The following is a 21,557-nucleotide window of genomic DNA, read 5'->3' as shown; positions in this document are numbered from 1 at the left end:
CTTTAAGCCCAAAAAAGACCTCTGCTTGATATGTAAAGGTACAAAAATTTATTAGATAAAACTACATTAGAAGCAGCCTATAATACTCACCATGAAGAAGTGGAACTTAGTAGAAAAGAAAAAGAAAATGACTCAAAATCTGCAAAATCCAATACTTGCATCACTGCTTGTTTTGACTTACAAGCCGTATTACCGACACCTTCAGGCGATGTCTCTTTATTTAATTGTAAAAGGAGATTATGTATCAACATTTAATTTTACAATTTTTGACCTGACCACAAATGCAGGACACTGGTACCTTTGGTTCGAGGGAACTGCTAATCGTGGTCCAAACGAAATAGCCTCATGCCTGATACAATTTCTGAGCCAGAGAACAGGAAATAATATTATATTCAGATAACTGCAGTGGTCAAAATAAGAATAAGTATATTGTCTGTCTTTTCTATGCAGTACAGAAATTAAACATACCTAAAATTACCCACAAATTTTTGATAACAGGTCACTCCCAAAATGAGGGAGATAACATGCATTCTTTCATTCAGAAACAAAAAAAAGGGCATTAAAAGGAGGACCAATTTATGTGCCTACGCAATGGGTCACAGTAGTTCAAACAGCGAAAAAAACAAGTGAACCTCACAAAATTAATGAAATGTGTACATCGGACATATTGGACTTTAAAAATTATGTAAAGAAATGGGGAACAATTATAATATTGGCGAAGAAGGAAATCGGTTCGTCTGGAATGAAATTCAGATAATCAAGGTGGAGAAGACACTTGAAAATATTGAAAGCTATTTTCAAGTAGAGAAGACACTATGAAAGCATATTCACATCCACCAGGAATATCCAATTTAAAAAAACAAGATCTGCTCTCACTGTGTAAGGCTAATGTTATTCAAGAGCTCTACCATAGGTTTTATGAAGATTTGCATGTGAACAATGGAACAGTAGAAACCGAACAAACAGAATACAATATGCATGATTTTGATTAAGTATTAAAACCAAAAAATTGTAATAAAAAAGTACAATCTTAAATAAAAAAACTTTTATTTGATATGAATTTTTACAGCATCATTTTCCAAAATTGATACATATTTTAAAACCATATGGCCGTATGTGCTAAAATACCTATTTGCTGAAATAAATTTCACATACTCCTTACTGCATATAAAAATATGCAAAATTAAAGACAATTATGCTAAATACCAGGTTTGTAGCTTAATTTTTGGAATAACAGTAAATAATATTAAGTTTAAAAAAAATTGAAAAGCTCATAACTCAACATTATGATTTTTGCAGTTACTGCCCTATGGTTTTCAAGGTGCGATATATATATATATATATATATATATATATATATATATATATATATATATATATATATATATAGCGGTTTAGGCTTAGAGGACCATTGCTCCTATTTTATCTACTGTTTTTCGTCTTCTCGTCCCAGTCCGGTATTCTTAGTTTTCCTACATCGGTTTTAACTTCTTCTAACCATTTATTTCTTGATCTTCTGCGTTTTTCACCCGCTGTGGGCTTACTATAAAAAAAAATCCCATCCAATGTGCTCTTTATGCGTTTTTTTTTGTATCATGATTGGTTGATTATACAACTCCATTACTTCCTTATTTGCTCTTCATTTCTATACGCCGTCATTGTCTGTTGCTCATCCATATATCTTGCGTAATATCTTTCTTTTCCATCGCTCCAATTTCTGTGGATTTTTCTGACTTCACCCAAGTTTCACTGCCATACATAAGCGAAGTTTTCACAATCGTTTTTAAATCTTGATTTTTGTATTCCTGGGTATTAACTTAGATTTGTTTATTTTATTTAGTGCTCCCACAGTTTTACCTCCTTTAGTAATCATAGTCAGGATGTTTTTCTTCGGCCTGGACCTCTTCTTCCGGCGACCTTGACCTGTTTTATGAGGTGTAGAAGGTTATAAGATGTCTCATTACATGGCCGAAATATTGCAACTTTCGAATTTTTATTGTTTTTGTTATTTCTGTGCTCTTTTTCATTCGGTGTAAAACTATTTCATACGCCAGTTGATTTTAATGCATGCATCTTCATCTGAGGTTTCTTTGAAAATAAATTCTGAGTAGATATTAAAAACTAGAGGCTATAAAATACACCGCTACCTCACTAGACGTCGTATTTCCACTGCTTCTGTCGTATTCTGACCAGTTTGTATGTTTGCACATCAATGCCAATACAAATTTTTGATAATATGGAGGTCTTGTTCACCAATTCCCACTTGTTTCAAGACACCTATTAGTTTGTCGTGTGTGACCCGATCAAAGGTCTTTTCGAAGTCAATAAAACACATATATACTGGTTGTTCTATATCTCTACATCTTTGAGCCAGGATCTACAAACTGAATAATGTGTCTCTGGTTCCAAGTGCGTTTCTGAAACCAAACTGTGTTTCGCTTAGCTTAACCAAAATTATTTTCTTGTAAATTCCCGAGTGCAATATTTTTAAGAAAATTTTTAGTACGTGGCTGATTAGACTGATAGTGCGATGATCGCTACATTGTTTAGCGTTTATTTTATTTGGTTTCATTACAAATGTTGACAGTAGCCACTCTATTGGTATATGCTCCGTTTCGTATATTTTGTTGAAGAGGTTTAAAAGAGAATGTTCGCCTTAATCGTCGAGTAGTTTGATTGTTTCTCTGGGAATTTCATCTGGACCGATTGCTTTCCAATTATTTGATAGTTGTATACCTCTTTCCATTTCATCGAAGGTTATGTTTGGACCAGTCGTTATATTTTTGATTTGTATTTCTGTTCTTTCGTCATCAAACAGTTTCCTTAATATATTCCCTCGATCTTTCCAGTTTGTATTGTTCATTAACTATGATGTTTCCTTGATTATCAAGTAAACTACTTAAGTTAAACTATATGGTCCATATAGTTTATGGACCATATAGTCTCTAGTAGACCACTCTTTTGTATATATTAAACGTGTCATTCTTTTTCCGCAATTCTTCTATTTCAATACATTTGCTGCTGTACCATTGTTTTTGCATTCCGGATTTTCCTTCTGATTTCTTTATTGATTTATTCTTTATTTATTATTCTCAATATTTTATCAGTCATCAATTGCTGTCTGCGTTTTTTAATAGTTTTATACTTTTTGGTTGTTTCTTGCATGATGGTTTTGATCTGATTTCAGATTAGCTTGTTTAGTCGTTTGAATAATAGCTGTCCACCTTTCTTGAATAATTCTGTGATATCTATTTTATCCTGAACTTTTGTTATTCTTTAGCTACTTTATTATTTCCTTTATCTTCTGATCTAATGGTTTGTTGATTTCGGCCTTATTTTTGGTTTGCTTTGGTCCGGTTTGTGAATGTACTTCATTTCTATTTTGCTCTTAGTTTACCACCTTTTTAATTTTCTTGGTAAGTCACTTATTAGCGTGCCTTTTTTATTTAATGCAGTAATCTCATGCTGATTAAGCATGCGATTCCGGGATCCGTAGCTTTATTGATTTTAATCTCGTGTTAAAAATTCTTAATCTCTTTGTTTATCATATGATTTTCCATATCTTGTAACTTCAGTTCCCAGTATTCTCCTTTCATTTCTCTGCAGGTTTGTTTTGCTTTTTTCTTTGCTGATTCATAACTCTTCCTTATTCCTGTTGTAGTCAGTATATTTATTTGTATTTTAACTTTTCATCTAGGTTCCAATTTTCTTTTACATTATGTATCTTTACTTAAAAATCTTTACTGTTTACTTTGTTTATTTTTCCTACTGTCTTTTCTGTTGCTTTTGTTATTATCTTCTCTATTTGTGACCATTCGTGGTCATTATCTTTATTTGAAATTTTGTCTTCCAATCTTTTTGTTATTTCTCGATAAAATTTTCCAATTTTATCAGTGACCTAACCTTCCTTCTCTTTATTTCACCAGAAATGTAGCTGTGGTCTCTAGACATCTTGTTTACTTTTTTTAGTTTCCTCTACTTTTACATTTTTAGTACTACTTTTTGTAAGTTAGTACGAAATTCTAAAAGGACTGGAAAAATAAAATTCTGTATTATTTACATAAACATACCTGTGATATACAAGACAACCCAACCAGGTAGGAAAGGAAACATACTATCGCTATGAACACTTCTTTTCGTTTTCTCAGCAATCCAGGCCATTCATCAACTATGGCTGTCACAAAACCTTCCATAGTACAAAATTGGGAATCAAGACCGATGAGAAGAATCATAAAGAAGAACAGGCACGCCCATAGAGGTGAACCTGGTAGTTGTAGTACTGCCGATGGGTATGCCAGAAAAGCAAGACCCGGACCTACAATAATAAACAAAATAAGTATTGTTAACAACGATGCTATGGGGTAGTATAAATATAAATATTATAACAAAAGGTCTAGAAAAGTAGTAATAATGACAGCTTCTGTACTCTTCTTTGTTGCATAAAAATGGCGGTAAATATTTCTAAATTTTGGTGGCTGCGGCGGGATTTATAAAAATTTTACGGAGACCTCCCTATATTTATTATAAAACCTTAAAACACGTAGCAATTGTTACACATTTTATAGTCGCTCCACAGCTGTCATCTAATAGTCGATTAAACCATTAAAAATTACTCACAACCTTAAGTTTTGAATATAAATCAAAATTCCAATGCAGTTTGAGTGGAATCAATAACAGTAATTCCTTGGTTGATAAAAAAAATAATACCTGATAACAAAGTCAAACTAAAGGTAGTGTGTTAACAAAGACAGTAACACTAATGATCTACAAAATAACAAACGAAGGAAGTGGTTCAAAAAATAAAGAAATGAAAACCGATTAGATCAGGTGATATTACTGGGGAAGTGTGGAGAGCATTAAAAGAGACAGGAACAAGTTGGCTAACAGGTTTATTTAATAGAATTATGGAAGTTGGACAAATGCAAGATGAATAGAGAAGCAGTATATTAGCATTTGTTTACATAAATAAGGGATGTATGACGAATTCCACAGAAAATATATATTTAGAGCCAAAAGCATTGATTTTGAACTTTGAGAAGAGCACACTGGGACCAATTTTTTTATTCCTTAGTACTCAAAACTAAAAAAAAAGTGCCGAAAAATACTCCCAAAAAATATGCGAGATTTCAAAAATTCAATGAGCGAACTAATAGTGATTTTGGAGTGCAAAAATGTCGCTATTTAAAATCACTGTAAAATCTGTTGAAACCCACCTACAAACCTATTTAAAAATCAGAAATGAAAAGCTTTTTTTTATACTTTTAAAGTAATGCTTTTGTTTTCGTTTCATTTTTAATCTACAGAGTGAGCTGTAAGTATGGAATGCATGAATTATCTCGGACATAGCTTGCACGATTTTTATAGATTTTTGATAACGGTCTTGTGATGCGGTCAATATTATAATGGTATTTACACTGTTGTCAGATCTTTCTTCTTTCTGAAAATCTAATGAATTTTTTTGTTTTTAAAGTTCTTAACAAATAGTGATTCTTTTTTTATGTAATATTTTCTATACCTAAATGCCATAATTTCGAAGTTATTGCTACATTTAAGTTATCTTCGTCGAAGTTAAAGTGACACATTTAGATGAATAAACTGAAATAAATTCTTCTTATCTCTGTGGTAATCTTATCTTTTGATTCCTGAATATTGGCAGGTTTTGTTTTATAAACGATGTTTTTAAGTGATCCTACAGCATATAGTCTAAATGATTCATGCGATTGATCGCGGGGCTCATTCTATAAAACCACGCCATCCAATTCATCTTCTGAGAAACAGATTATTTAGGTATTGCCTCACCACACGAGCATAGTGAATTGGAGCATCATCTTGTTGCAGATAGATATTGTCGTTTGAGATATTGTTATTGTCTGAAAGATTCGAATAATGAAATTTCTACTTTAAAATTTTATTGAAAATATTTACTTGGATTTGTAAATAACCGAGCCAACTCAGGTATAATACTATTTTAAAATAAATCTGAATACGCCGGATCATTTAAGTTTCTCTCAATGAAAAATGGACCCACTATTTTGATGACACTTAAATTGAGGGAACCAGAATTGCACATAAACCATCTTTCTAAGGAGGAAAAAATGCGCACTTTAATGGGTAAACCTCTACATAGACGATATGCCAATGAAGTCAGCCAAGACTATGCCGACGATATGGCTTCGAACTATTAGTTGATATTAGGAAAGATGTTCCAAACGATCCAAGAAAGAAACCATCATTACCAGGGGCTGCCAGGTATTTGCTGCAACTGAATATAAGGAACGGCATGACTCAGTAGGAAAGATTCTCCATTAACAAATTGCTATCAAACTGGCACTTCTTTAAATAGAGCAATTTTCTATATTTAGAGGAAGTAAGAGCCGAATGGCTAAATCTGAAGTAATGATAATATTTTCGCTAAGTCTAGCCCCCTATTATGAATTTCTAGATCTGCGCCTTCATATCTGAGTACGGTTGAACAGAAGAAATAGGGTGAGAATTGCGTACAACTGTAAGTAAGAATATTATTTTAAATTCTGTTGTGTATGATTTTGGCGAAGAGTTGATTATGATTATTAGTCTGTATTGATCCCAATAAAATCAATTTATTCTCAGAAAAATAAAGGAAAATCGAAATAATTTTAAACATTGATATAGAAAATAAACTTTTAATAACTTAGAGAAGCTGGTAAAAATAATAACTGGTTCCCAAAAAGACAGTTTTTAAAATAACTGCCAAAAGCTGTTCTGTAACATCCCTTACATCACAATATGTTTACGAAAGTTTTAATTAGTTGTATCATATTTCAAGTATATTAAAATCTACAAATATTCAGAATAATAACTTACCTGAAGCGGCAACGTCAGCTACAGGCCTTTGTTGTTCGTGGGCCATAAATCCCACTACAGAAAAGATGACAAAACCAGCAAACATGCTTGTACTCGAATTCACTGTACACACAATTAGAGCGTCTCTAAAAATACAAAACGTAATAAATTTACATATAGACAAATAAATATTGATTGTAGGCTTACGATAAACCTACTAAATTTACGAGACTACTTAAATGGAAAACTAAATATGTAGGAAATTTAAAATTACTTCTCCGATTATGTAGGTACTGTATTCATTTAGAAATATATTTGTTTTAAATACTGGATGTACCAATACTAATTTGTAGTATCCTGTAAATTTAAATCAGTTACCATATTAAGTTAAAATCGAAGTCATACTAGTATCTTTCTTATACAAAATTAATGCGAATTAGGCGCAAGCATATTAAATACCAAAAATTCTGGGCATTAAATTCTGAGAAATGATAATTGAGTTTTATCACTGTCACCAGGTTGTGATTATAGATAATGTATCAACTTCTATATTAATAATTCACATACAGTCAAATAGTCATAGATTATTAAAGTATTATAAAGTAGATTATAAAAAGTATTTTTACCAAATTTATGTTTTTATATGCATTTAAAACATAATACTAGTACAAAGTACTGCCAATAGTACTACCAATACATAATTTGTATACCAGTACAAAGCGGAGTCAAATAGGGTGACTCGTAAGCCAACTTCTCTTTAATATAATAATGGACGAAATAATAGACGGAGTACGTAAAGGCCATGGCTACAGAATGGGGAACAAAGAAATCCAAATATTATGTTACGCAGACGACGCCGCATTCATCGCCGAGACAAAGACGAGCTCCAAAAGAATACACATCTTCAATACAACAGTCAAGAAATACAATATAATAATATCAGCAGAAAAAAACCAAAGGTATGAAAACATCTAAATTCGCACTAAGATGTAAAATCAAAATTAATGGGAAAATAATAAAGCAGGAATGAAGGTTTAGATATCTGGGAATAGATATAACTAGTTACAGAGGTGTTGAAGAAGAAGTACGACAACAAAGCTTAAAAGCAAGTAAAGCAGCAGGATCTCTTAATGACACAATCTGGAAGAACAAACACACAAGACAAGACACAAAAACAAGAATTTATAAAGCAGCAATTAGACCTATATTAACATGCACGTGCGGGGCGGGTGTATGTGTTAACATGTATTACCTGACACATCTAAAATGAGGCGACTACTAGAAACAACAGAGATGAAAATACTCCGACAAATATCAGGGAAAAGTCTGTTGGATAGGAAGAGAAGCGAAAACATAAGAATAGCATGCAATATAGAAGACATAAATGGATGGATGACAAAACGGAAACAAGAGTGGAACGAACACATTAGTAGAATGGTAAAGCCTACATAGAAGAAAGAAAAAAAAACATAATTATGCGAAGCCTATTTAGCTTTTAAAAATTAGTAACGCATCTACAAGTTATAATAGATGTAAATATTTTAATTGTACCTAACATTTATCTTAACAAAATTAACCTACCTGTTATATGGGGCAATATTGACAAAGTAGTTTGACATAACAAAAGGTCGAACTATTGCAATCAATATAAGTTACACTGATAAAGGTTCAACGTAAACATCCACTCTAGTATCTAGATCCCACATTCTGATTTTTTCTTTTCTAGTATGTGTAATGCAATTTTTCCGTGAGTCTGGCATGATGTTTTTTATAGAAGTAGCCATAAAAGACCTTTCACATCATCCATATTAAAATTTTTTTCTCTTCATCTTACTTTTTATGTGAGCCCATATAAGTCCGTTGGGGTTCAGCTCACAATGATAAGGAGGGAGGTGCAGAACAATTATATATATTTTTTTCAAGAACCATTTCGTCGATAACATATTTCTTGTACTCGGGTAAATATTTTCTTGCAGGATTTAATAATGCTACATTCAACATATTGTCATCGAATGATATATTTCTTTGAGAGAGCTAGTTCATGATGTCCTCTTTCCGCCAGGCAATTGTTGGTGACGGCTTCAATTATTGCCAACAGGTAATAGTTTACTTGGATTTGAAGAGTAACAAGCTCTGCCGGATCTTGGGGTCCGAATTTATGATCAGTAAGTGCTATTTCGTCGCTGTTATTTGACATGACCATTGTTCTTGAAATATTCTTAGGAATCTTTAATATAGTGGTTTTCTGCTGCCTCCTATATTTCCAAACCGTTAACCGTTTATCGGCTTATTCGTATTTTACGATCATTCTTATTCCAGAGACAAGGAGGTCTCATTTCGTCCACCCGAAGCTGTTGACTAACAAGAGATTGAGTGCGTATCCCGTCAGTCAGTCGATAAGGTAAGAGAGATTTCTAATTATGGATGAAGTTAAATGAGGATGAAGTGAGAACACAAAAAATATAGAAAAACTTTTATTGCTAAAAAGTAAAAACTCGTAAGAAAAGTATTGTAATACTATAACAAAGAATAGAATGGTAAAAATCGACTACATCCTATTTAGAGCTGCTGTTAATAAAGTCACGATAGCAGATATGGTAGTCAACGTGATATCCAACGATCGATAATGGTCATCGAACTAGAAGAATAAGAAGCAAAAGAACAAAGAATATTAAATACGATTTTAAAAGATCTACACAATGGAAGTTTGCATGAGTAATAAATTTAACAAATGAAGTAAAAAAGAGATTCGAAACAAAATAGAACAAATTTTATCGCTACTTATCTTTAAGTTCACGTTCTTTTCATCGGTAAAACCAGTAACGGAATCACGACATTAGTGACATTTTGATAAAGGACTGAAATAAACACTTCTCGAGATTTTATAATTGATAACTGTTTAGTTGTTTATAATACTGTTTATGGTAAGATACAAGAAACCTTAAATAATACTTAAAATGCTGCATTACTTATTTTGTTAATGGAAACACAATTGGGTATTTATTTTATGAAACTTACTGTGAGTGAAATAAAAATGACTTAAACAGTATACTTACTTGTAGACATTATTGGTAAATTTGTTGTAACTTCCGAGAGCCACCAAGGTGCCCAACCCCAGTCCATAAGAGAAAAATATTTGTGTTACTGCGTCGATCCACACTTGCGATTCAGTCAGTTTGGACAAATTGGGCATTACATAGAATTTAATTCCTTCCACGGCTCCGGGTAATGTAATGCCTCGTATCAATAATATACTTAGAAGAACGTAGGGGAACAACGCAGTAAAGTACACTACTTTTCCTGTCCATTTAACGCCTTTCCAGATGCAAAAATAACAAACAATCCACACTAACAGCAAAGTTCCAGCTAACTCCCATCTAATAGAACCAACATGCTCGATTCCTTCTGTGATTTGGAGCGCCCTTCGCCTGAAATAACAAATTATTAACCATCCAAAACCATTTAAATTTTACAGCCTATTCATACAGCATAGTAAACAAACTATGTGCTTAGTTATTCCAAGACTATATTAATAGGAAAGGATCGAAAATCTTTATCGATGCGAAAATTATTTTTCTGTGAGAATTTTTATTATGCAAGCAAAGCTAAAAAAATCAAAATGTAAGTGAGGAACGCCAAAAAGATATATAATGCTACTGGATTAGAAAAAGGCAAGGAAAGGAACCCTTGCGTATGCTAAGATTTGAATCAGTCTTTTGTAAATGGTACAGACATCTTTCAGTTCAGACCGTTCCAAGTCAATATTAAATAGGAGGCAAACCAGAGTATCCCCTAGTTTGATACGTCCTTTATCTCAAAAGTTTTTAATAATAATTAATAATATTTAAGTTTGACACTGTCATTCTTATTAATCGGCAAAGTTTTTCTGGTATACCAAACTCACGTATTGATTGGTATACTACATTTCTCTTGACACTGTCGTATGCGGCCTTGGAATAGACGAATAGATGGTGTTTCAATGTTAAATTCTAACGTTTTCTTGAGAATCTATCTTATTGAATAAATCTGATCAACTGCCAATTTTTCTGTAGTGAATCTCGCCTGGTATTTTTCTATTATGCCCAATATCTAAACTTGTAGCCTTTCATAGAGAATATTTGCTATTATTTAGTAATTAGTTGTTAACAGTATTATACCTGTGTAGGTGTCACACTGGAGCTAGTCACCACCTTTTTTTATGTAACAGGCTTATTACGGCTTGAGACCATTCAGAGAGCATGGTCTCAGTTTGCCCGAAAAGAAATAAAAATTTATGCAGTGGGGTGTAGCATTATTGTAGAGCTCACTGCAAACTTGATCAGTTCCTGGTCATTAATTATTCTTAAGCTTTTTAATGGCTTGGGAAACCTCCTCACTGGTAGATGGTTTTTCGTTTGGGTTAAATAGATTCCAATGATTTCGATCTGATAGGGTCTTATAAACAAACAAACAAACATATTCTATAGGATCGAAATTTTATTTTCGTATTGTTAGTTCGGTCCAAAATCCTTTTCCGCGCATCTATGATTGAAAAAAGATTTTAGAAAATGCTAGAAAGAAGAATATTTTAGAGGAAAGATAACTAAATAAGAATAACTATATACATATAAAGCAATGTAACCACTTAATTATTTAAAATCTACTTTTTTTGCTTGGGATATAAAAATGTTAATATAATAATTTAAAGACCTTAGCAAGTTAGGAATGCCACTACCGAATTGTGACTTCAATGACATTTTCAATCCAGAATTACAACGCTCTAATGAATGTACCAATGTTTAACCCCCAACAAAAGGAAATGTGCGATCAGCTAAGAAGTCAATTAATGAGGGAATGGGTTATTTCTTGAAGACATGTTGGCCACAATTCGTTCCAATTGTTGTTAGAGACCACATAGTTATTAAGCTTTAAAATCTAAACCAATTAAAACTATGGTAAGAGAAAGCGTTTCGTAGTGAAAGCACTCCTGTTACAGCCTTCACATTGATCAAGAATAGAATAATCTTAAGACAAAGCTTAGAAGATACATTAATGGACTCAAGCAACCTGGACAAAATATAATATATATTATTGAATAGAAATGTTCTGTAAAAGTATCTATCAAAATAATTAATATGCTTACTCCCAGAACTCCTTAACAGGATCAGTGAGATCATCGGCTGAAATATTGTAGGAACTTATTTGGCAGACCTTTGTTACAGTATTATTAACTGTGTATTTCTCCCAACAATTTAGTGACTTGCGATCATAAGGGTTGATGCAGAACCTCGTATTCCAATAGTTATTACAAGTCCTCCAAGGCACATCTAAAAGTAAATGTGAGTTTTAAAAAAAGGTGTTATTTATTAAGTCTAGAGAGCGAATCATACAGTCTACTTAAGGCCATATCAATATTTTTTAGGTATACAATTTGTATTAATAACAAGTACTTACCTGCTCTTAAAGACATAAAAAAATAGAATATAGCCCAAGCTAAAATTACGATATAATATATGTTCATCCAACATGACATCACAGCTGCTGCATATCCTATTCCTAAAATTAAAAATATTATAAAGGCTAGTTGCCAAAAACCTCTAACAAGAAACCAAAGTTTCAAGAACCCAGGAAGGGTAACTTAGTTGTACAAGCTATTGTTACGTAAAAATATGAGTCATAGTTTTAACCTGTAAACATGTTTTTATTCACATGCTTATGTTTTAGATTTTACGAGAGGCTTCTATTTACCTGAACGACCTTCCAGAAAAAGGTCGAACCGATGCGGGAAATCCAGTTTGCCTTACCGTTTCGCCGTCTACTCAAGAATGTTTTGGACTTTTCGATAAATAACAAGTTGTTGAACTCCATATTAAGTGAATATACTAATAAAACTATTATTTATACAGATGGCTCTAAACTGAACGATGGAAAGGTAGGGTCTGCAGTGTACACTCCTTCCAATAAAAAATCATTTAAAATAAAACTTCCTCCACATTGCTCTTCTTACACTGCAGAATCGGTAGCTATTAGGAAAGCTCTGGATTGGCTAGAGCACGAAAATTTGCAAGATGCTGTGATCACCTCAGACTCTAAGTTAGTTTTAAGTGGACTTAATAATACTGAGTTAAACCATAAGACATGTAAGCTGATATGTGACATTAAACAAAAAATGAGAAACAAAGATGTAACATTTATTTGGGCAAAAAGTCACACCGGGATAAAGGGAAATGAAATAGTAGACGAGCTCGCTAAGGATTCTACTCAGTTTGGTTTTCCAAGGACATATATACACAGTATCAAATCTAATCAATTTTTATAATAAACAAATAAATTTTAACTTCAAGGCAGATGGAAAATATTGGCGAATACTTCAAATAATCATTATTATAAGAACATTAGAACCACACATATTCCATTATAAAATATCTTCACGATCAGCAGCAACTATTAAAAGGTTAAAAACTAGTCACGGTGCTGTTCCTGCTCACCTAGCTAAATTTAACATTATAGAATCAAGAAAGTGCTCATGCAATAATATTTCTCAGTGTGATGTTAATCACATCATGGTTGGATGTATTAAAAATAAAGCACTCTTATCTATATGTTATGAAAACCTGGTTAAAAGTAATTTGCAACTTCCAGTAAACATAACCCACCTACTGTCATCACGTCAGAAATCAATATACGAACTCATATGTAATCACTTATATGCATCCGGATATATAATATAAATGTGTTACAATCAAGTTTTAATTCATAAACATAACACAAATCATTCAAAAATCTGTGGCAAATGGACTAGTTTCTATGCCAAACAAACTATCATCATCATCATCATCATCATCAATCAACAGCGACTACTATAGTAGTTTATTGGAGAGTTTAAATACCGAAATCGCAAAAAATGCCTTATTTGTTCAAGAAAAAATTATTGTTTAATTGAGACAATGCACCATATCAAAAGTCGATGAAAACGATAGTAAAAATGCACAAATTGGGCTTTGGGTTCCTTTCGCCCCACCTTATAGTCCAGATCTGGTTCATAGCGATTACCACCTTTTATCCGATCTAAAAAATGCTATGTGGTAAGAGATATCGTTCCGATGAGGAAGTAATCGCCGAAACTAAAGCCTATTTTGAAGGTAAAGATAATTCATTCTACAAAGGTGGTATCTAAAAATTAGAAAAGCGTTGGAATGGGTGTATAGCCGCTAAAAGATTGCAAATTTTCTTTTACTAGTTAGACCTATGACTTATTGACCGACAGGTTATTATATATTTAGATCATTACGTATAGTTTGATTTGAGACATATCAATGGACACCAGTTCCCATTGTTGTTGTGTTTGCCCAATATATATGACCAATACCTGTATAGAAGGGTTGTGGCACACAAACATAGTGTTTAGACCAACGGATTAAACATAACAGCTCTAGCCAAACATTCTCTAGAAAATAAATGTACAGATTTTGGAAAAAGAACAAAATTACAACAAAAGATGCATATTGCAGAGGATTCGCATAAAAAAAACATCCAAATTTTATCAATAATAAGACTGAAATCAAAGATATTTCCAATATTTATCATAATTTAATAAATTGAGTTGTTTTTAAATGAACCATGGCATATATTTAAGATACGACCCTAAACCAGTCCTGTTTTAAGATACCTGCCAGATGTCATCTAACAAAATCAGATACCAATTTCTTAATACATGTTAAACTTCTAAAGAGTGTAAACATGAAATGTAATTTTTATAAAATAAAGTGCGTATTGAAAATAGCAAATAGCCGAAACGTCTAAGCAATAGTGAAGCATTTTTATTTACAACAGACCGACAAACCCAGGAAATGAAAAAGTTTTTACAGTTTTAAAGTTTATATATATATATATATATATATATATATATATCCACGTACTTATACAATTTTCATAAAAGCTTCACTAAATAAGAATGTCTACATTAAGATCTATTAATTGATAAATTTTTCACTCCCATACAGGATATAAATCATTAAGATCGTTACAAACAAGGCCTTGGTGCTACGATGACTGATGTTTACAAATTGCGTCATGATCTAAATCGTTGTATCAATAGTCATTAGAAAACAAATTGGTAAAATACAGTGACAAGCTATTTCGAGAATTATGCTTACATTAAAATTAAGAAATGGGAAGAAGTCGTTGTCATGAACTGATACAATACTTAGAGATACGCGATAAAGCAATCAATTGTCAAATGGGTTAATTAAATCTTTATGAAAACAGATATGGTGGTTAAACGAGTGCCATCCCGAAGATATAACAACTATAATTTATAATAATTAAGCATAGAATTTTTAAGTTGGCAATGTGGCATATAAGGGGATAAAATGTTAACAAGTTTGCCCGTTTTTGTCAAAAAATACTATCCACTATAGAATTTGTACGTAAAATAATAGCTGTTGATAATTTCTTACCTTGTATACCTAATTTACGTTTATATAAAGTGATTTTTAAGTCATCACTTTTTGGATTCCAAAATAAGAAGTGCGGACAAACAGAGACAACTTTGACAAACGCATAATAGAACATAAGCGTAAATATTAGAGTCTTAGCATATATGTTTAAAGTCTAACCACCCGGAGCTAACAACTTAAAAATATAGACAATATTCTTATTTACAAATTTGAATATCATAAGTTTCTGAATGCTTGTAAAAATTTGAGAATGCGATATTTACATAATTTTACTGATTAGTTTTATGATTATGTTTTCTAATTACTATTAGCTACTTAGAGACAGGACATCATCCACGGAATATACTATTTACGATCCCCGTCTTGCCTGTACTCGAAAATTTTAAAAGGTAAGAAATAAGGTACCAAAGAAATGAGGAAAGTCAAATTCGGTAACACCAATATCAAGCACAGATAAGCTCTGTCTAATTGTGCACAGATATGCCTTTCTAGGAATTTATCACTCAGCGATTCATCATATTCGGTAATTATCATTGTCGCGTTGGATGTACTCCAATTGTTATTCTTAAGTTTTTCTCCCACATTTCGGCATTAATTTCTACGACACCTTTATTCCTCTAATAAATACAGTCTTTATTCTAGTTTTTTTTTGTTCCAATTCCACTCATGCAACGCATTATCATTTCTGCAACTTCTATTCTGTTCTTCTTTCTTTTTAACTGCTTAACATGTAGTGCCGAACATCATTTTTAGTCTTATAAGGACTTTGCCTTTCAGTTTCATAGGAACTTTGCTGTTACAGAATACACCCCTCACTTCCTTCCATTTGATATGCCCCGCACTAACTCTATTGAATTAATTTCTCTATTGCTCTGCACACTCTTAATACGCTTAGTGGAGAAGTCACATTGCAATATATTGTATCTTCATTTTCTTGCCTGATGGTTTCTCAGTAATTAAAGCAGCTTACGCAATCTGCTCCTCTCAGGAAATTTAGAATATCTAAATACATGTTAGGTAAAACTTATTCTTTTATCTCATGTGCCCTTTGATAACGTTCTCCGGAGGTAGTTAGACAACAATTTGAGAGAATGTATATATTATTATATATATATATATATATATATATATATATATATATATATATATATATTAAGAAAGCTTTTTTTGGGAATAAGTTCATTTAAAATTAATTATTATTAAATGTTCTTTATTTTAGTTGACATATCGACAGGTACTCCGTGCTTCTACCAAAACAATATCATAAAACGTAAATTAGTCCAATGGGGTAAAATCTAATAATTTGGACCATTGGACTAGTTTACGTTTTATGAATTGTTTGATAAAGACGTGAAGTCGAAAGATGTTCCGAAAGATTTTCTCGGTTAGTACAATTAAACCTAGAGCTAAGATTAATACTATTACAGGAATTAATATTAAACTCGACAGTTTTCCTGGTTAAACCGCGTCGATTATCAATGCGCTGAGCTCTCGACATCCGAGGCTTCCGAGGCTGCGGCTTCCGAGGTCTCAGTCTCCCGAACGCCCAGACACTACTACACTGGTCAAGAACCAATGCATTACTGTATTGTCAGTATCAATAATGCATTGGTTCTTGATCAGTGTAGTGGTGGCGGGGGGCTCGGGGGACTGAGAAATCGGAAGCTCCGAAGAAGGCATCAAAGAGGATGTCATATAGTTAAAAATCAAAAATCAACCTCGAAGGATGTCATTAGCAATTGCTCCCAAAAAGCTGTTGTTTTACAAGTAAATATTAACAATTAATTTATAAAGTTATATCAAGATATGCATAATTAGTACAAGATATATGAAAATCATCTTTCTTTTTTGAAAAAACAATTTGTTTGTTTGTAAATTGCAATAACTGGAATGAGAGGTTTACAGCTTTAGCTTTTATCTTTCAAACAAAAACTTGATGGACAAGCGAGGACAAATTGATAGTGATAGATAAGTAATTACCTACTACCAGTGACGTGACTTATCTTTATTAAAGAGTTTACGGTTTTCATTCTGCCGAATATTCAATATTTAACAGCACCAATGAAGAGATCACCAATAAAAAGATGGCGTCCGATAAGGATGATTGCGACAGTGAGAGCGAAAAAAACCAAGTTTACTTGTTGCAAAAATAAGAAAATAAGCACAATAATATGTGTAAAGTGTGGAAGCCTTCCATAAATCATGCACGGCACGGGATTGGGCCGGAAAACTTCAAATTTTAGATGAAACGCGTGTGATTTGTTGTGATTCTAACATACCTTTAAATAGTGGGGATGAGATGTAAAATACAATCATTCATCTGCTAAATGAACTAATTTGTGACTTAAGAAGTAAAAATTAAATCCTGGATGAAAATAATAAGCTGCTATGGGAAAAAATAGAAAGCATAGAGAAAAAGTTACCAAAAAGTTCAATGGAGGTAAAAAATGCTGCAAAAACTAATAATAACAATAACAATCCATTAATTTTAAAAGAACAAAATGATGTGAAAGAGACTACAAGGTCAGTTGACGCAGTCACAGAACAGCCACTTTGTTATGTTGATTTGTCTGAGCTGTCACCTAAACCAAGAATATCAAGCAGTTCAATTGCACCCGTGACGCTTGTTAAAGATATCAACCATCAGCTGATTGAAGATAAAAATGATAAATGGGAAACCCAAAAAAAGAGGTTTTTACAAAACAACCCGTTCAACCCTTATTGAACGACCAGATCCCCTCCAGGGAACCAATGAGAATGTTGGAAGTATCCTTTTCCTGTCAGGTTTTGATCTAAAAACGAAAGCTCAGAAAATACTTAATTATATAAAAGAAAGAAAACTGGATGAAAACGTTATCTGCGAAAAAATGAAAATCAGGACAGATAAGTACAAAAGTACATTTAAAATTACTGTTGCAGAACTAAAAATACCTCATTTAATGCAGCAAGAATTACGGCTCAACGGTGTAATTTTTAACCATTTTCAGAATGTACAGAGGCACACCAGTGTCAAAAGACAGTCTACGGCATACACCAAAAGAAGTTATCAGTAATCCACTTAAATAAGCAATCAATTAAAACAAGTATGGATGCCATTAATTTTATCCTAGAAGATCATGATGAATGCTTTGCTCTTTATTTAACTGAGCACTGGAAAGCAGAAGAACAACTTCGGGACTACAATGTGCCGAATTTTAAACTTATCTCTTCATATTGTAGAAGCAGTTCACAGAAGCATAGTGGCAGTGCGGTATACATCAAAGACACGTGTATTGCCAAATACCGGGAAGATATTTCTAGTTTATCAGAAAGAACGGTGTTTGAGTGTTAAGCTGCAGAGGTGCGAATTAATAAGAAGAAGATTGTAATCCTATCCATCTACCGAACAGATGACCCACAAGTTTTAATAAACAAATTAGACCAAATACTTTATGATTTAGTTGACAAGGACTCCATCATTTTTCTGGCTGGTGATTTTAACTTAGATATGCTGCTTGAGGGTGCGAGGTGACCTGACACATTAAAAATGTTTTTGACCTCCTTTAATATTAAGCCTTTCATCAAAAACTATACACGCATACAAGGTAACAAAAAATCCTGAATAGATAATATTTTTACAAATCTTGACATATTTGATTCTCTTGTATTCAATCCTTATACATCTGATCATACTGCTCAAAAGGTAAAATTTGAATTAAATGAATTTGAGTCAAATATAATAAAAAAACGAATATTTATCAAGGAGAATAAACGTTTTTTTAAATACATGTTAGGTAATGTAGACTGGGTATCTGTTTTTGAGACATTAGAAGTAGATAATCAGTGGGATGCTTTTATGAATATAGTTCAGAAAATTTTTATACAATGTTTTCCACTCAAAGAGATAAATACAGCAAATAAAAAAAATCACAAAAGTACTTTAAAAATGATATTAAACATTGTAAATCCAGGTTTGATGTTTTTTTACACTGTCTAGCAATAATGTTAATTATAAAGATATTTACAGGACAGAAAAACGCAAATACAATTCTTTCCCCACTCAATCTCGAAAAAAGTGTTATAAAGAACGAATTCAAAATAGCGAAAATAAAACTAAAATGGCTTGGCAATTGGTAAAAGAGATTAGGGGTAATTCCAAAAATCAAGGTAATTTGTGTTTGGAGGGTGACCCTCAAATGATTTCTAACGAAATAAATCAATTGATGGCAAATACAGCGCCAGAGGCTGTAAAGAAAATAAAGCATGTAAAAAATTTTCAAATTAATATCGCACAAACTAATCATTGCATGTTTTTAACTCCCGTTTCAGAGAAAGAAATAAGTCATAATAAATAACTTAAAGAACAAGCATAGCTCTGGTTGTGATGAAATATCAACTAATTTAATTAAATATACTTTGATCAAATGAAAGGCAGATATCGAGCACATTTTATTAATTAAATCTTGCACATAATTTTCGCTTCCTAGAGAATCTTTCGGGGCATTTCGCCAATTTTGGCCTATCCAACCATCTGTTGAGAATGGCATAAACATAAAATTGTACATTACACTACACTACACAAGGACAAACAGTTTAAAATTTGCCTCGATATCTGCCTTTCATTTGATCAAAGTTCATTTATTCGAGCATTTAACCAAATATCAATTAAGTAAATATGCTTCATCAGAGATTTCTCTCCCTCTTTCTTTTATATTTAATGCTTCTTTCAGGCAAGGTAAATTTCCTCAAATTTTAAAACTGGCAATTGTCAAACCACTACATAAAAAAGGTGATGTTACTAAGGTGGATAACTATAAACCAATTCTTCCATCATTCTCAAGAATATTAGAAAAAGCAATTTATTTCAGACTACAAATCTTTTTTACTACAGCTGATTTAGTAGTTCACAGCATGGTTTTTTCTCAAGGAGATCTACCTATTATTTTATATCTAAAATTTTAGAAAAACTGAAGGCAAAGATGAAAACACTAGATGCTACCTATCTAAGGCTTTCGATAGCCTAGATCATGTTCTTTTATTACAAAAATTACATCTTTGTGGAATACAGGGACCAGCATTAAAATGGATAAAATCACTTCTCACAGATAAGTCGCAAAAGGTATGACTGGAGAAAAGGGGATGTAAGATTTACTCTGAAACGATCAATTTAAAATTAGGCATACCACATGGGAGAGTCTTGGGGCCTTTTCTCTTTTTGGTCTACATGAACTACCTTCCAAATGCTGTGGTTAGTAGTTCCTCAAACCTTGTAAATTTCGCTGATGACTCAAACGTACTTTTCTGGGAAAAAACTTTAGAAACACTCCTCACAGTGGCAGAGCAAATTCTAAGCAATGCTGAACAGTGACTCAGTGGAAATCGGTTGTTGCTTAATACTGATAAGACAGTTTTTGTCTACTTTAGAACCAGCCAGTCACGAGAACAGTTTCCAGATACAATTAATTTTTTATCACAAAACACGGAACCTGCTAGATCAGTTAAATTTCTTGGTCTTCATATTGACCAGAATCTAAATTAGGGGGAACAAGTACTAAATACCACAAAAAAACTGAATAGAGCCTGCTATTCATTAAGAGTGTTAAAGAGCTATCTAGACCAGGGGATTAATATCAGTGTATTATGCAAACTTTAATTCTGTTATGCGATATGGAGTAATCATCTGGGGTACTACAGTAGATAGCTCAACTGTCTTTATAGTCCAAAAAAGGTAGTCCGGGTGATCTTAGGACTAAAGGCGGAAGAATCCTGTAGGCTGAATCAAATCACTCAATATACTCACTTTCTTAGCCATCTGTATAGTTGAATGTATTATGTTCGTTTTTAAAAATTACCTTTTAAGAAGTGTTTTTTAATGGACATTGTAGCTTAAACATGAACGGAATTATCCTAAAAAAACCAATTGCATTTATTGGATGAAAATTTGGAGCACGTAAAAATTTGTATTTTGGAGCATAACTTATTTTGTGTATATATATGAATGCTTTATTACAATACCAGAAATATCCTAAATTTCTTCATTTACACATTTATCAAAGGGAAGTTTGTTTAGTGGGCATAGGATTGGTTTTTAAGGGTTGAAAATTTTACTAACAGGAAATGATCTATTTTCTCAAACATAAATACAAGATTATAGGGTTTAAAATTATAACAATTTTTTATGACGTTTTGACACGTTTTGTTTCAAAAAATATTTTACTGACAAAAGAGAAATCTTTGAGTATAAATGTAGATTTAAAACTTTTAAAGTTATTGAAAAAGATTTTTTTTTATATATTTCTGACATAGGGGATAGTTTTT

At 32.3% G+C, this 21,557-nt stretch overlaps 1 protein-coding gene across 1 annotated transcript in view; it reads right to left on the bottom strand.

The window, feature by feature from the left end:
- Gat (sodium- and chloride-dependent GABA transporter) overlaps positions 1–21,557 on the bottom strand; it is a 50,768-nt gene that overhangs the window by 16,729 nt on the left and 12,482 nt on the right. Inside the window, exons 3-7 of the mRNA XM_072545950.1 lie at positions 12,256–12,357; positions 11,945–12,128; positions 9,879–10,250; positions 6,844–6,968; positions 4,071–4,315 (exon numbers count right to left, since the gene is read on the bottom strand). Coding sequence (XP_072402051.1) covers positions 4,071–4,315; positions 6,844–6,968; positions 9,879–10,250; positions 11,945–12,128; positions 12,256–12,357 — 1,028 coding nt within the window. The remainder of the gene's footprint in view (positions 1–4,070; positions 4,316–6,843; positions 6,969–9,878; positions 10,251–11,944; positions 12,129–12,255; positions 12,358–21,557) is intronic.

This window comes from Diabrotica undecimpunctata, chromosome 10 (assembly GCF_040954645.1).
Source record: "Diabrotica undecimpunctata isolate CICGRU chromosome 10, icDiaUnde3, whole genome shotgun sequence".
NCBI lineage: Eukaryota > Metazoa > Arthropoda > Insecta > Coleoptera > Chrysomelidae > Diabrotica > Diabrotica undecimpunctata.
This window is presented reverse-complemented; position numbering and strand designations above follow the sequence as displayed.